This window comes from Plectropomus leopardus, chromosome 18 (assembly GCF_008729295.1).
Source record: "Plectropomus leopardus isolate mb chromosome 18, YSFRI_Pleo_2.0, whole genome shotgun sequence".
In the NCBI taxonomy this organism is placed as follows: domain Eukaryota; kingdom Metazoa; phylum Chordata; class Actinopteri; order Perciformes; family Serranidae; genus Plectropomus; species Plectropomus leopardus.
In genome coordinates, this window is record NC_056480.1 from 18,413,285 (window position 1) to 18,426,980 (window position 13,696).

At 45.2% G+C, this 13,696-nt stretch overlaps 1 protein-coding gene across 1 annotated transcript; it reads right to left on the reverse strand.

Moving 5' to 3' along the window:
* Positions 1-858: 858 nt before the first annotated feature.
* Positions 859-11,344, reverse strand: ahdc1 (AT hook, DNA binding motif, containing 1). The gene is made up of 4 exons (XM_042507154.1): positions 10,148-11,344; positions 7,868-9,594; positions 4,469-6,203; positions 859-2,109 (listed from the first exon to the last, which is right to left on the reverse strand). The coding sequence occupies exons 1-3, from the start codon at positions 11,342-11,344 to the stop codon at positions 4,475-4,477; spliced, it is 4,653 nt and encodes a 1,550-aa protein (XP_042363088.1). The 3' UTR covers positions 859-2,109; positions 4,469-4,474.
* Between the last annotated feature and the right edge of the window lie 2,352 nt (positions 11,345-13,696).

A 13,696-nucleotide genomic window follows, 5' to 3' on the forward strand; every position in this document is an offset into this window, starting at 1 on the left:
AACATTATAAGCAGGAAGTTTATAAATTGCTGAAAGAATGGGCTTAAGTTGGCTGCAATTTTGTTTAAATTCAGCACGGAAAATACATTTGTATTTAAATGAAATGCTGTTATTTTTGTGACAGTACAAAAGGTCTGACAGACAGCTGTTGCTCTGCACCCTCTTCCTCTCTGTCTGTCATGTTGCGTTGTTGACAGTGCGTGTTCCCTTCCACCATACAGTGGAATGTCACAGCAAACACATTTCCTCCGGCCATGTCTGAGTCTATTTAGTCAGCCTGTTGACAAACTGTACACAATATGCAGCCAGTAAACTCCCCCCATCTGCTTTCTTTCTCTCTCACTCTCTCTGTCTGTCTGGCACACAGGCTGCAGATGTACAATGTTTGCACTGTTATAGCAAGTTTCCCCGCGAGGACATGAAATGAGCATGGGGTCCCTTCCCGTCAGCTCTCTAATACCACCAGCCTTTACGCTGTTTCCTTATTTGGATGAGGAATTTCGAAACAGAACATTTTTGGACATTTTGTTTCAGTGGCTTTAGAACCTCTCCGACACTCTTTTCTGATTTCCTCGGTCTGGTTTCTTTCTTTCCCCTCCAACACATCCTCCCCTCCCCACCACCCATTCCTCTCCTCCCCTCCCTTTCACTCCCTGTCGAATTGTGTCCTTGACTGAACTCTCTAGCTCACAGTCCCAGACAGCCTGGGCAAAGCCCAATACTCAGGGAGGCTCTAAAACACACACACACACACACACACACACACACACACACACACACACACAAACACACTCACACCTCCCGTAATCCCTTAAAGAAGCAGTATGCTATAGACGAGATTACCAATGGCAAGAACAGAATGTGTATTTAAATATTTTGCACCTCAGATACATACATGATATGTAACAGACAGATATACAATTTTTTTCATCACAAAAACCACCAAACAACACAAGACCACAGAAAAAAGAAGGGAGAGAGTGAAAGAAAGAATGAGACCCCGCCAAGACTTTGGTGTCTGGGGAGCGTCACTCCTTTTGACCCCACTGGCACGCACACGCTCGCACGAACATAAATGCACACATACACACAAATACATGCATCACTGCAGTCGCGCAAACACGCCCTCCTCTGTCTCACACTCGTACACAGAAAACAAGAGTCTCTTTGGGGCCATTGTGTGATTTCAATGTCTCTTTTCCCTTGTAGTTAAAACAGCAAAACACAGGATGTTGGGTCTCCATGCTGCAGTCCTCTCTCCCTCCCCCAGAGCAGAGAAACCATGGCTGAACGCTGAGGAGGGCATGTTGATGACGGACCCTCAGAGAGAAGAGGGGGGCCTCTGGCTTGGAGCTGGAGTCGTATGTACAGATGCTGGTATTTTAAGAGCAGAAACTGGTTGTAGTTTTCTCATATGGGACACAACACAAGGAGTGCACAGAGCGGGACATTTGCTAGGCTCATGGTATTTAAAAAGTTGATTTGGGCTCAGATGCGGTTCAGGCTCGGGCACAAGACAGAAATGCGGGTCAGTGGAGTGCAGGACAGTTGCTGGTTTAGCAGAGGAGGGGATAGAGAACAGAGGAAAGAAACAGAAATAGAGAGAGAGTAGTGTGATCATCCATATTGCAGATGTACAGAACAGGACCAGAAAGATTTGGCGAGATACAGATTTCTGGGAAACGGAGTCCTTTATGCATCACAGCAGGATTTGAAAGGGTGAGGAAAAAGGTTTGTCTCTGTCCATCAGCGTCTGGTATTCATCTGTCAGCTCCTCTTGGCCATTCCCTCATTCCAGCATAGAGTGTGAGTGAGTGTACACATGTATGAGTTAATGTGTCCATGTTTAGGTAGTGAATTAATCTGCACATGCGTGTTTGTGTTTGTGTGTGTGTGTGTGTGTGTGTGTGTGTGTGCATGCTTGGTTGTTTAAATTGCAGTTGATCTTGATTGTCAATGCTGGAGAATTAAAGCTTTACTGTCCAAAGCTGGCAGCTAAATTCTCACCCTTCATTTCACAGTCTCTCACAAAGAAGTCTCCTTAACAAAAAAAGAAAAAGAAAATAAAAAAAAAGTTTGCAAATCTGTAAAAGCTTGGATTGAATGCACCTGAAAGAAAAACAGAGGGAGTAGGGAGAGAGAGAGAGGGGTGAAGAGAGATAGAGTAATATGAGATTATGATATTTTTGACAGTGATAAAATGAATAGCATACTATGAATTGAACCTTGACACAATTTTACAGCTCTTTGCAAACATACTTTTCTCTTAAGTGAAGCCATTATTGTATTGTTTGATGTGCTAATGTGGTAAGTAAGGTGCACACTCCATTTTTATAAATTTACATATTTGACTTCAACTTAAAGTGCTAATTAACCCCAAAATCAAAAATACATATTTTTCATCTTCCCTAAAGTGTGTGTTTGTTTGTGTTTTTAAATCAATCTAGATTGTTCTGCTTTGAGTTGCAGTGTGAGAAATGTCAGCTGTAGAGATGTCTGCCTTCTCTCTAATATTATGGAACTAGATGGTGCTCTGATCAAAGCACCAAGAAATACATTTGAAAAACATATCCCTACACAACCATTCGTTTGGTATCTAAAGAGTTAGCACCCCACTAATTATGCTATGTACTTAACGTAAAGTTACATAGATTATGTTAAGGAAAACATTGTGATAATGTACCTTAAAGTCCGTGTAGAATGAATTCAAAGATTTGTTTTGCGTTGTAAATGTTGGAAACTGATTGTTGAAAACATGTTACAAAGACCCTTTACTATATGGTACTGAACTGTGGAGTTAGATGGTTGACTGTTTTTTCACCATTTTCCGGTTTTAAGATTTTTTGGGTGGGCCTAAAATCATAGCTTGATGACACACTGGAGCTATACTCAGCGTAACCCCGCCCCTGACAATGTAGCAGTATAAAAACGAGAGGCATCATTAGCATAGTCCCACGATTGGGCGTGGCCTCCGCTCCTCCAATGGACACGCCCCCAGCGTTTCAGATCAGAGAATACCGTGCTTTTTTTTTAAATGATTTTGAGACCTTTTACATACTTGGTGATTTTTTTGGTCATTCAAATTCGGTCAGGTCTTTAATAACACATCTTTCTGTGATGTGACAAACTCAGAACACATTTTAATTATCACTTTACATGGACTTTAAAATAACTCAAAGTTCTTTTGGTTTCACATTTTCCCAAAACAGTGGTCTCCTGGGACAAAGTCCTGTGTTGTTTGACACATCCACCACCCCAACCTGCCTCCTTAAAAGGACTTTCAGTCTTGATACTGCCTCCCGCTTTACTCCTGTCAGCCCATTCTTCACGAGATTGCAGCCTTTCTGATTACACATCAATACTGGATGTGTAATCATAAAAGATGACCTTTTTATGTTCCAATTAGATAAGGCTGTTTCTGAAAGTTATCGAAATATCTAGTAATGATAAACTTTAAAATTTGGTGTATCTATTAACCCTCTGAAACCTGCATCAACATCACTTTTCTTGTGCTGCATTCAGACATCTTTCAAAAGTATTTGAAGCCTTTGAAACGTGAGCAAATTGGGCTGATTTCTTTGAAAAACACAGAAAAGGGGGCAGTGACCAACTTGGCAGTGAATATCCTGCAAATTGCAAGAAATTAGTAGATTAATTTAAAGAAAATAATAATAATTTCGGGAAAAAATTCCAGAGAACTATATTCAATTTTCTTTAATATAGAATTATTATAATGTTTATTTTACCCTCAGTTAATGTTTATCGTTTTTCCTGTTTTGTTTGTTTGTTTTGTTTTGTCTTCTACTTTTCAGGCAATTTTCTTGTAATTTTTAACTAATCTCTCACTAATTTCTGGGTCATTTCTTTTGAAATTGCTTTTTGGCTTCTTCACGTTTCTAAACAAAATCAAGCTAATTTGCACAGGTTTTAAAGGGTTAAAGAAATAATTTTATCATTTGTTAATCGTTTTTTCCCCTCATTTTTATTGTACACCTGAATATAAATTAATAATATACTATGCAAGAATTGTCAGCCACTGCTTGTAAACAGTATTGCCAGTAAAAGTGAGAGTGAATGCCAACTGCTTGGCATTTTGCCTCGCTATAGTTGCATTTTTTGGCGCAGTTTCCACAATTCCCTCTTGGGTGCGCGCTGCTTATGGTCTGGCACCTGGTCGCTACCTTTTTATAAAGACCTGTCTGCTGTTTTGGCTGAGGGCTATATGCCCAGAAACATCCTGAACACAAATGGGTCACAAGTAATAACTGAAAGTGAATACTTTTGTATGAGTCTGTGCATTTTTTTAGGAACATCCTGCGTAGTATACCTCTAATTGACTGGTTTCAAAACAAAAGTATGGTCATCCACAGTAATCAGACACTCCTCTGGAAATTTCTATTACAGTTACAGTGGTGCCAATGAGTTTTAAGATGGCCTTATTGTTTGTACGAACGGTAAACACACTCACCTGCTGTTACAGGCTGGTGACGCTGAAGCTGTCGTCATTGGCTGTGTCCAGGAGCTGGCACAGAACTCCACCTCCCTGAGCTGCTTGGGAGGGGTAGCGGTGTCCCATGCCCTGGTAGGATTGGTGGGACAAGGAGAAGCCACCAGTGTCCTCCTGATGGGGCGAGGAGTCCAAGGGAGGTTTAGGATATGGCGAATGAGGCAAGAGGCCCTGGCGAAGGCCTGTGCTCATAGCATGGGGGGCCAGATCCCGCTTGTGGGGGGCCACGGTCGAGGGAGGGCTGCACTCCTCATAAAGCACAGGTGTGGAGTGGGAGTGGAGGCTGGTGCTGGGGCTGGAGTGTGTATGTGAGGGGAGGTGAGAGTTGGGGTTGGTGTGTGTATTGTGGTGGGGCTGATTGCTGGTGTGGGGGTTTGAGTGGGAGAGGGGGCTGCTCTGGAGGAGTGAGGTGGGATGGGTGTTGGCGTGTGAGCTCAGGTTTGCGTGATGGTCATGGGGAGCCGGGTTCATATGCGTGTTTGCATTTGGGCTCGCTAGCGCATTGCCGTGTGTATTTCCGTGGGGACTTGTGTGCGGGTTGCTGTGTGTGTGCACGGCTGTGTTAGAGTGTGTGCTGTGAGAGTGCGGGCTGGGGCTGCCGCTGTGCGATGTCTGTCCGTACCAATAGGGGGAGCTGCAGTAGCTGGGAGAGTCATACTGCGAGAACTGTGGGTCTTTTGGAGGGGGGCGATGTGAGGGACTTAGTGCAGTGGCGCAGTGGGGTGTCACTCGGGGTGAGGGAGAACAGGAGGGGGAGAATGTCCTGGAAGGGACAGGGTGGTAAGACTGGGGTGGAGGAGGAGTGGGCTTGGGAGGGTAAGGAGGAGATGAGACACTGGGTGAGAGAGAAGAGGAGGACTCTCCAGGGTACAAGGCTGGATATCGCTCCTCGGAGGAAGGTGTGGAGGGGTGGGCAGAGTAAGGGGAGGGGTACTCACAGGGGTCCTGGAGGTAGCTAGAAGGAGGTGCAGGATTGGGAGTGGCCAGGGGAGAGAGGCTACTACTGTCTCCGCTGTAATAGTCCAGCCCCTCATGGAACAGCCCAGATCCCTCCGGACCTCCAGCAGTCACTGCGCCTCCCGCTCCAGATGTAGAGGCAGCCTTGCCTCTGCCTTTGGCCCCTGATGGCCGCTCTCTCTGACATGGAGACAAACCCCCCCTGCCTCCTCTAGACCCTCTGCCCCGTCCTCCAACCCCTCCCCGCTTAGGTCCAGGAGTAGGTGTTGGGGAGGGACTGGATGGGGAATCCGAGTGTAAAGCAGAACCTCCTTCTTTGTCTGAGTGATGCTCAGTCCGTTTCCTCCGACCACGACCGGGTTTGCTGGTTCCCCCGCCCTGGAAGAGGACGTTCTGGCTCCAGTTGTATGACGGCCCCGAAGCACTCTCGTGCCAGTCCATCATTAACTTCTCTAGACTGGATAGACTGGATTGACCCCCCTCTCCACTAACGGAGACAGTCTCATTCAGTTTGTACGTGCCACATGTGGAGCTCTGTCCACTACCAGTGGCTGCAGAGCCGAGGTGTGAAGAGTCAGAGGAGGACTCTGATAGACTTTCAGGAAAAGGCTGCCGCTTGGCCTTCTGGGGGGTGTAGTTTGAGATGTCCAAGATGTCTTTGGACTCACTGGAGCCATATTCACTGTAGCCATGATACTGAGGCCCAAAGCTGTCTGTTGACCAGCTGCCATAGCCTTGTCTGAAAAATAAATACAGCATCACAAATGATAAAACTCACAAATGCACTTTAGTAATATGTGTGCATGAATGTGCACAAATATTTCAGTTTTATACTGCTCTTTGTTACAGTTCCACCAACAAATATCTGAAGAGAAAAATATTTATACAGGTTCTCACTAAAGATACTAAGCTGGTTAAAAAAAAAAGAATGTTTTGTCCCTGAGTTAAAACCCACCCCCAACCCCCACCCCCAAATACTGCGCAAAATGCTGGATTGGGTATCAGCAAGTACACGCACCTATCTGATACCACACAATCTAATAATATAACTGAGGGTAGTTTCACACCTGGATAAAACAGCATTTTTCCAAGAAATCAGTTCTTATTTTACTAAAAAAAAAAAGTGATAAGTTAGCCGTTAGCAAAATGTCAGCAATATTTTACACTGGGAAATCAAATCAGTAAAAGGGCAATGTGTACAGTAGTACTACTCTAGTGTTGCTTGCTACTAGATTGTGACTGCACAATGAGTTTTTGAAGGAATTTTTATTTATTCCAAAGATTTTCTTATGACAGTCAAAATAGATAATAAAATAAAGTTATGTGGCACTCATTGTCAGCTTGCATTTGTTCTTGTTTTACAAATGGCTAGCAGCTGTTGATTTTTTTTTATGCAGTGGTATTAGATCTGCATTAATCAATGCGCATTCCTGAAGGTCATGTATTGAAATTAAGAAGGATAAAATGCTATTGGAACATCTCCATTCTCATGGTCCACTAGCTGTCTGTTCTGTGGATGCGCTGAAAAACATTCCAGTGTTCATAGAAACAAAAAAAAGTAGCTAACACTGAGAAACAAGACACATGACAGGGGAGCAAGATGGTAAAACTGAGCTTCTATGGGAGCAATGACGGAAGGGACGTTTGGGTACTGAGTTCAAATATCAACAATATTTCTCCAAAATTACAGACAGCACCTTTCACAAATGTAAAGTATCGACTGTTGGCACATGGTGGACATTGTAAAATTGAAAATGACATACTGGGTTGAAACATTTATATTAAGTATTTCATATTATTTGACCCTGCTGTGGTGACAATTCTATTAGTTTGTCAAACTAATAGATTATATTAATTCTATTTTCCCAATCATCATAAATACTCACATAATATATGTACATATTCTATTCTATATTTTTTATATTTATACTGTGGTAACATGCCATGCAGTCTTCTACTGTGCAATATTCTACCACTTACTGTGCATTAATATTTATAGGCTATATGTCAATATTTTTACAGTACATATATTACACACTGTGTGTATTTTAGTTATCCTGTGCAACCATCAATCACAAACATACCTGTATAGGTAAAATATGTATATAGATTTTATATTCTATATTATATAGTCTCTTTTATTTAATGCCATAATATTTTATCCGTGCTTTGCACCCAAATCAGTTATTTGCATTTTTCTCTGCTTCTGACTCTTGAGCTGCCATACCATGTGAATTTTCCCAGTGTGAGATTAAAGTCTTATATTATCTTTAAAAAAAATACCAATAAAAGTATTCTATGCCTTATTTATTAAAACCACTTCATACCAACTCAGATTGATTTTTTTAAATTATTCATTTTGGGGTTTTTGAGTATTTCATACAGGATACATAAGTGATTTACCTGTAGTTCCACTGACTGGAGTTGTACTGTTTGTAACCTTCTGGAGAGGAGGAGGAGCTGAAGGGGCTACTTTTAGCCACAGACATGAACCCTCCTCCAGGTGATGTGGGTCCTGTGGACTCCCCTCGCACCATGGAGGCGTGACCTGCTGCAGGATATCCACTATAGCCTCGCTTGCCTGCTGCCTGATAGCTAGAATAACCCATTTGACCAACAGCGGTGGCCTTGCCACTGCTGTGTCCAGATCCATATGCAAAGCTGCAGTCTGAGGATCTCTGTGGCACTGCAGGAGAAGAGGAGGAGTAGCCAGGGGAGTAGTGGCCAAAAGAGGCTGGGTGGGGGGAGCTGGGAGAGTGTGAGAGAGATGGAGGAGTGGATTTGGGATAGGTAGAAGTGGTGGGGGATGTTTGGGCCAGGCTGCCATAGCTGTATGGAGGTCTGGCTGAGGAGCAATGTGTCTGGCCTGAACCCTCCGCCCCAGAAGTTGCTCCCTTGGAGTTCCACTTGGGGAATGCAGGGGACCAGCTGTGACCTGTAGCTGGACTGGATGGCTCATAACCAGGGGTGGATGAAGCTTTTCGGGGGTCTGACTGTGAGGAGGAGATGTCCAACAGATCTGACGAATCATCTGAGTCAAGGAGTGACCGGAAATATCCAGCAAACAGACCTTGTGAGTCCTCCCCAGCTGCCCCGACAACTCTGCTTCCTCCTGGACTGCCGTAGGCGCCGCCCCTTCCAACTTCACAGGAGGAAAAGCCCCCTCTTGGAGATCCACAGAGCTGATACCCACCCAAACCTTTCTCCTTGTCCATACATCCCTCCCCCCAGCCACCTGCCCCATTAGGCCAGTCCTGCCCCATGGACACCCCTTCCCCTTTAAATGCACCATTTTTTCTCACACGTCTCCTCTTGATAATTCTCTCTCCCCCTGGCTCAGTTCCTACGACACCTCCTCCCCTACCAACCCCACCTCCACCTGAACCCTTTCCCCTTTTCCTAGGTAGTCCATGCTCCGACAGGGGGCTCGGTTTCCGCTTCTTGCCGATAGATTCAAAGAAGTCACTGAAGGTGCTCTTATTGCGCTCACTGCCTCCAATCCCCCCTGCTCCTCCTCCGCCTCTTCCGGTGCCCCCTCCTCTGCCACCTCGAGGGCGTCTGTACCCAGTAAGCCGGTGGAGCAGAGTGGATATTCCAGGGTTTTCCAAGGGGGTATGAAAGCTTTCTGGCTCACTAGGTGTCCAACAGCGCGGGGGCGAGCTGCGGCCAGTGGCAGGGGGCTGGCGGTTTAAAAAGGCCAGTTTGGACAGAACATCCCCATACTCTGTTTTCACATCATTAGTATCATTAACATAAGATGGATAAGGGGATGGGAGTTTAGTCCGACGCCGCCTCTGCGGCTTCTTGGGCTGGTCTCCATTACCACCAGTATTACCAACACTCGGGAGCTCTCCTGGTATTCCTGGCAGAGCCTGTTTTGGCGGTCGTCCCCTCCTGCGTTTGAGAATAACAGGCAGTTCTCCAGGAGGGAACATCACCATCACACTCTTCCCATTGTTCTTCATTCGGAGGAGTGCAGTTGGCTCTCGAGCTCCCTCTGTGCCCTCCAGACTGCCTTCATTGCCTTTTTCTGGCCCTGTAACTGTCTCCAAATTGGAAATCTTGTAGCTCTTCTGTCGACGGCTAAGGCTGACAGGAATACGAGCCACCTTGACAACAATCTTCCTCACCTGTAAAGCAACATGAAACATATGTAACTGAAAGACATCTATTTCATACATGGTAGAAAATTGTGTCATGTCAATGATATTAGGGATTCACGACAGTATCGGCACGTCATATCATATATCGTCGTATCGGCCAATATTGGCTTTAAAATGAAATATCAGTACCAGCCAACATGCTGATTTCTGCTGATATCACAAACCGATATTTTTATTTATTTGTTTTTTTTAATTGAGAACGTGAACATGTACACAACATCAACCCTAAGTATTTTTCTTATTTTGCACAATGAATTAATATTATATACACTGAAAAGCACCATATTTTATGTCTCCATCTGCTGGTGGACCATCTTGATAAGAGTTTGCATAATATGATCTTAATTCCACTACAGAAGAGATTTGATTAACACTAAATTTAGTTGTGGAGAAAAAGTGGATATATCAATATCGGCATCAGTTATCAGCAAATGAGTTGTTATATATCAGTATATCAGATATCAGCAAAAAATCCAATATCATGCATCCCTAAATGTTATGTAACTAAACATTAACTTACGCCTACAAAACGCCCACGTCTCCGGTTATTGGGAGGAATTACCCCCAACTCTGCAACAGCTTCCTGCTTCACAATTAAAGGTGCAGTGATGGAGGGTGTGTTCCCAAATGGGAGATGAGCGGCAGCACGATTAGCAAGGGACTGGGCTGCCTGACGCTGTTTGACACTTTTAGGAGCAGCTTTATGGACAGGTTTTGGTCCGGGCCTACACCTGGATTTAGGTCCAGGTTTATGCCCAAGTCTGGGCCCAGGTTTCGGTATAGCTTTAGGAGCAGGTTTGGGTACAGTTAGGGCAAGAGCAATGTCTGTGGGGCAGGGAGCCGTGGGGAGAACAGCCTCCACAGACGAATGTTCTTCTTTCTCTCCAACAGCCACCTCCTCTTCTTTAACCCTCCAGATCTTCTCCTCCAATTCCTCGACCTCCTCCTCCACTCCCCTCTCCCTAACCGCTCTCTTCTCTCCATCCTCTATGCTTCGGCGGAGGCGGGAAGATTTGCGCAGGTGACAGGGGAAGCGGGGACGTCCAGAGCTGCGGAGTGCATACTTCTTCTCCGCCTCCACAGGAAGAGGAGAGGTGCTTGGGTTTGGGTTCGGACCAATAGGGACAGGACAAAAGGTCGAGGGATTGTCTGTCTCTGCAGCGAGAACTGGGGCTGCCCGCTGATTGGTGGAGGAAGAATGATTGCCAAGCGCCAAAGACAGGGGTTGAGGTGATGTTGTGTGTATGGCCTCTGGTGTGAGAGTTCTGGAGAGTTCTGGCCCGACAGAACCCGTACGTGTGTTGACATCCAGGTGTCCACAATCATCCATTTGTGCGTGTGAAACTGCCTGTGCATGCACATCCGGGTCTATGTGCGTTTGCATGTTTCTAAGTGTCTCTGTAAATGTGTGTGTCTCTGTGTGAGTCTCCGTCTGCCTGCGGCGGCAGGTGCTATGCCCCTGCCTTCTCTGCAGATGCAGTCCGTTGGCCAGGGTGGAAGGAGAGGAGGAGGGAAAGTGATCAGAGGTCACCAGTGCCAGTCCATCATTAGAGGGATCCTGGGACCCCTCCTGGAGCCCAAGCTCCCTGGTCCAGAGCTCAGGCCCAGCCAGTCCCTCCAGCCCTCCCACACACGCTTTTTCCTCTGCCTGACCCCCACCACAGCCCACTGGAGCCCCAGTTTGGCCTGAATGTAGGTGATCTGACAAGCCACTCATTCAGTGGATGGTCTTGGTGGTACTGAGGGAGGAAAAATGTTTTCTGCTGTATGAAAATGAGCGTTTCTTCTTTGTAGCTTTCTGACAACAGGCAAGAAGATTCAATCACCTGAAGGCAGAAATAAAAAACAATATTGTCAAAGATATTAAAATGCAAAAAACCACATTATCAATTAAACTCATTTTTTTAATCTAAAGTCTAAATAAATTGGTCATTGTAATGCATCAAATACTGAACATATAAAAATCAAATGTTTGCAGCTCAGATGAAATTGTGGCTGGGTGATGGAATTTTTGGCAATGGGCCATACACCTAATTCGTAACACACTCTAATTTATTAACTGTGCCACCCACACACAAGCATTACAACATCAGATTACATTTACCATTCATACCCTGCTCAATCGGTTGCTTTTACCGAATGGTTGTTGCGCTGATTCTGATTTTGATTCTGAGTTGAGCCTCACTCTGTCTGCCTGACTGGCTCTGTTCTGCAGGGGATCATTGGGTCATCAATACTGCAGTGGAGAGCTCACATACTTCTCTCTCTCCCCTCTGCTCCTGTCTTTTGCCCATGGTTGCTAGAGTGAGAGACAGAGAAATAGACAGACAGACAGATAGAAGAAGGGACAGGGAGTTGAAGAAGGTGGGAGTGGGGGAAAAAAGAAAAAGTAAGGAGTGAGGAGGAGGGTGGAGGGTGGAGCAGAAAGAAAAAGAGAATAAGAGATTAGTACATGATGTCACAGCATGCATCAGACCAGACTAGAATCAGTATTTTGGTGAGGGCTGCACCATCTCAACTCAGACACTATTATTTTGGAGGATGACTTGCAATATGCATTTTTAAACTCTTATTGTAGTTATTTCATTTCAGTGTGTATCAGCAGATTGTAGGCAGCCAGTGCCACTATATCTTTCATCAATGTGTGCACTTAAACACACTAAGGATCATCACTACATGATGAAAACCAGACTTATAGAATCGTGTGGGATTGCGTGCCACATTTTTAAATCTCACCATGTTTGAATGAGTAGATGCATGTGTTGTAAGGGGAAAATAAGTCCACACATTACAATAAGCAATTGTGTTGTGGTGAAAAGCACACATACTCACACTGCACGCCACATTTCGCCAAAACTATTGTAATGCATTACAAAGCAGTAGACTTAGAGGGTGCAACAAGAATGAGAATGTGTGAATAATCGCAGCCACCAGGGGGAAGCAGAGAGGTGATGAACAGAGGTGTTGAGAGGATGGAGAGATGAAGGTGACAGAAAGACAGGAACGATAGAGGGATTATAGAAACCCAGAGCAGAGGAGGAGAAATGAAAGTACAGACTGCCAGACACACAAGTCTTACGAAATCTGGACCACACGTGCTGTCAGACTTGCACGTGACTTCACGCATGCACACATACAAACACAATCGCCAGCATGCGTGCCACACTTGCACGCATACACACGCACGGCTGGCTCAGACACTGTACCACATACAACAAAATCCTGTCCATCCCCAGATCTCGCTGCCTCCCTCTCCAACATATGGCTCTGATTAGGAGGGAGGGAGGAGGACAGAGGGAGAGAGGGAGAAAGAGGGGGACAAGAGAGAAAGGGGTGGAATAAGTGCAGGATTGGGTGAGAAAGTACAAAAGAGGACGAGAGAAAGAAGAAGTGCAGGCGAGTGAAAGACGTGATTGAGACAGGGGAGAGGATGGTAAGTGGAGGGATAGATGGAGGCAGACAGATTTTAGAGGGGCAAAAAAGTTGAAGGAGGTGAGAGGAGGAAACAGAGGAAGACAAAGAGGAGGAGTGAGAGTTTTGCTGTAGTTTAAGGCTGCACACATGGAGCAGACCAACCTCAGTGTTCTGCTGCTCTGAGGAATGACACAACTGGGACAGACACACATAGAGATGAACACACACACAACACATACTTTCTTTAACCCCCTCACCCACTCCCTCCCATGCCCAACGCTGTCTCCCTGCCTCTCTTCTCTCCCATTCTCACTTTTCTCTCTCGTCTAATTAACAGCACTCCTTAATTAAAGCTCCATCTGACGGTGTGTGAGAGAGGGAGAGGAACACACATGCCTTAATTAAACATTGCTGCACATGTGCTTACGCATACATGCACAAACTGTCACTCACAGACGCACAAAGACACATGCAAATGTGCCCCTACTGCTTCATCCTCCCACACACTCGCACATCGATTTGCACATAAAGACATACATGTCACACACACACACACACACACACACACACACACACACACATACGCACACATATGTAGTTATGCATGATCACACACAAAACAAAGACACACATGCAAATATCCCTCTACTGTGCT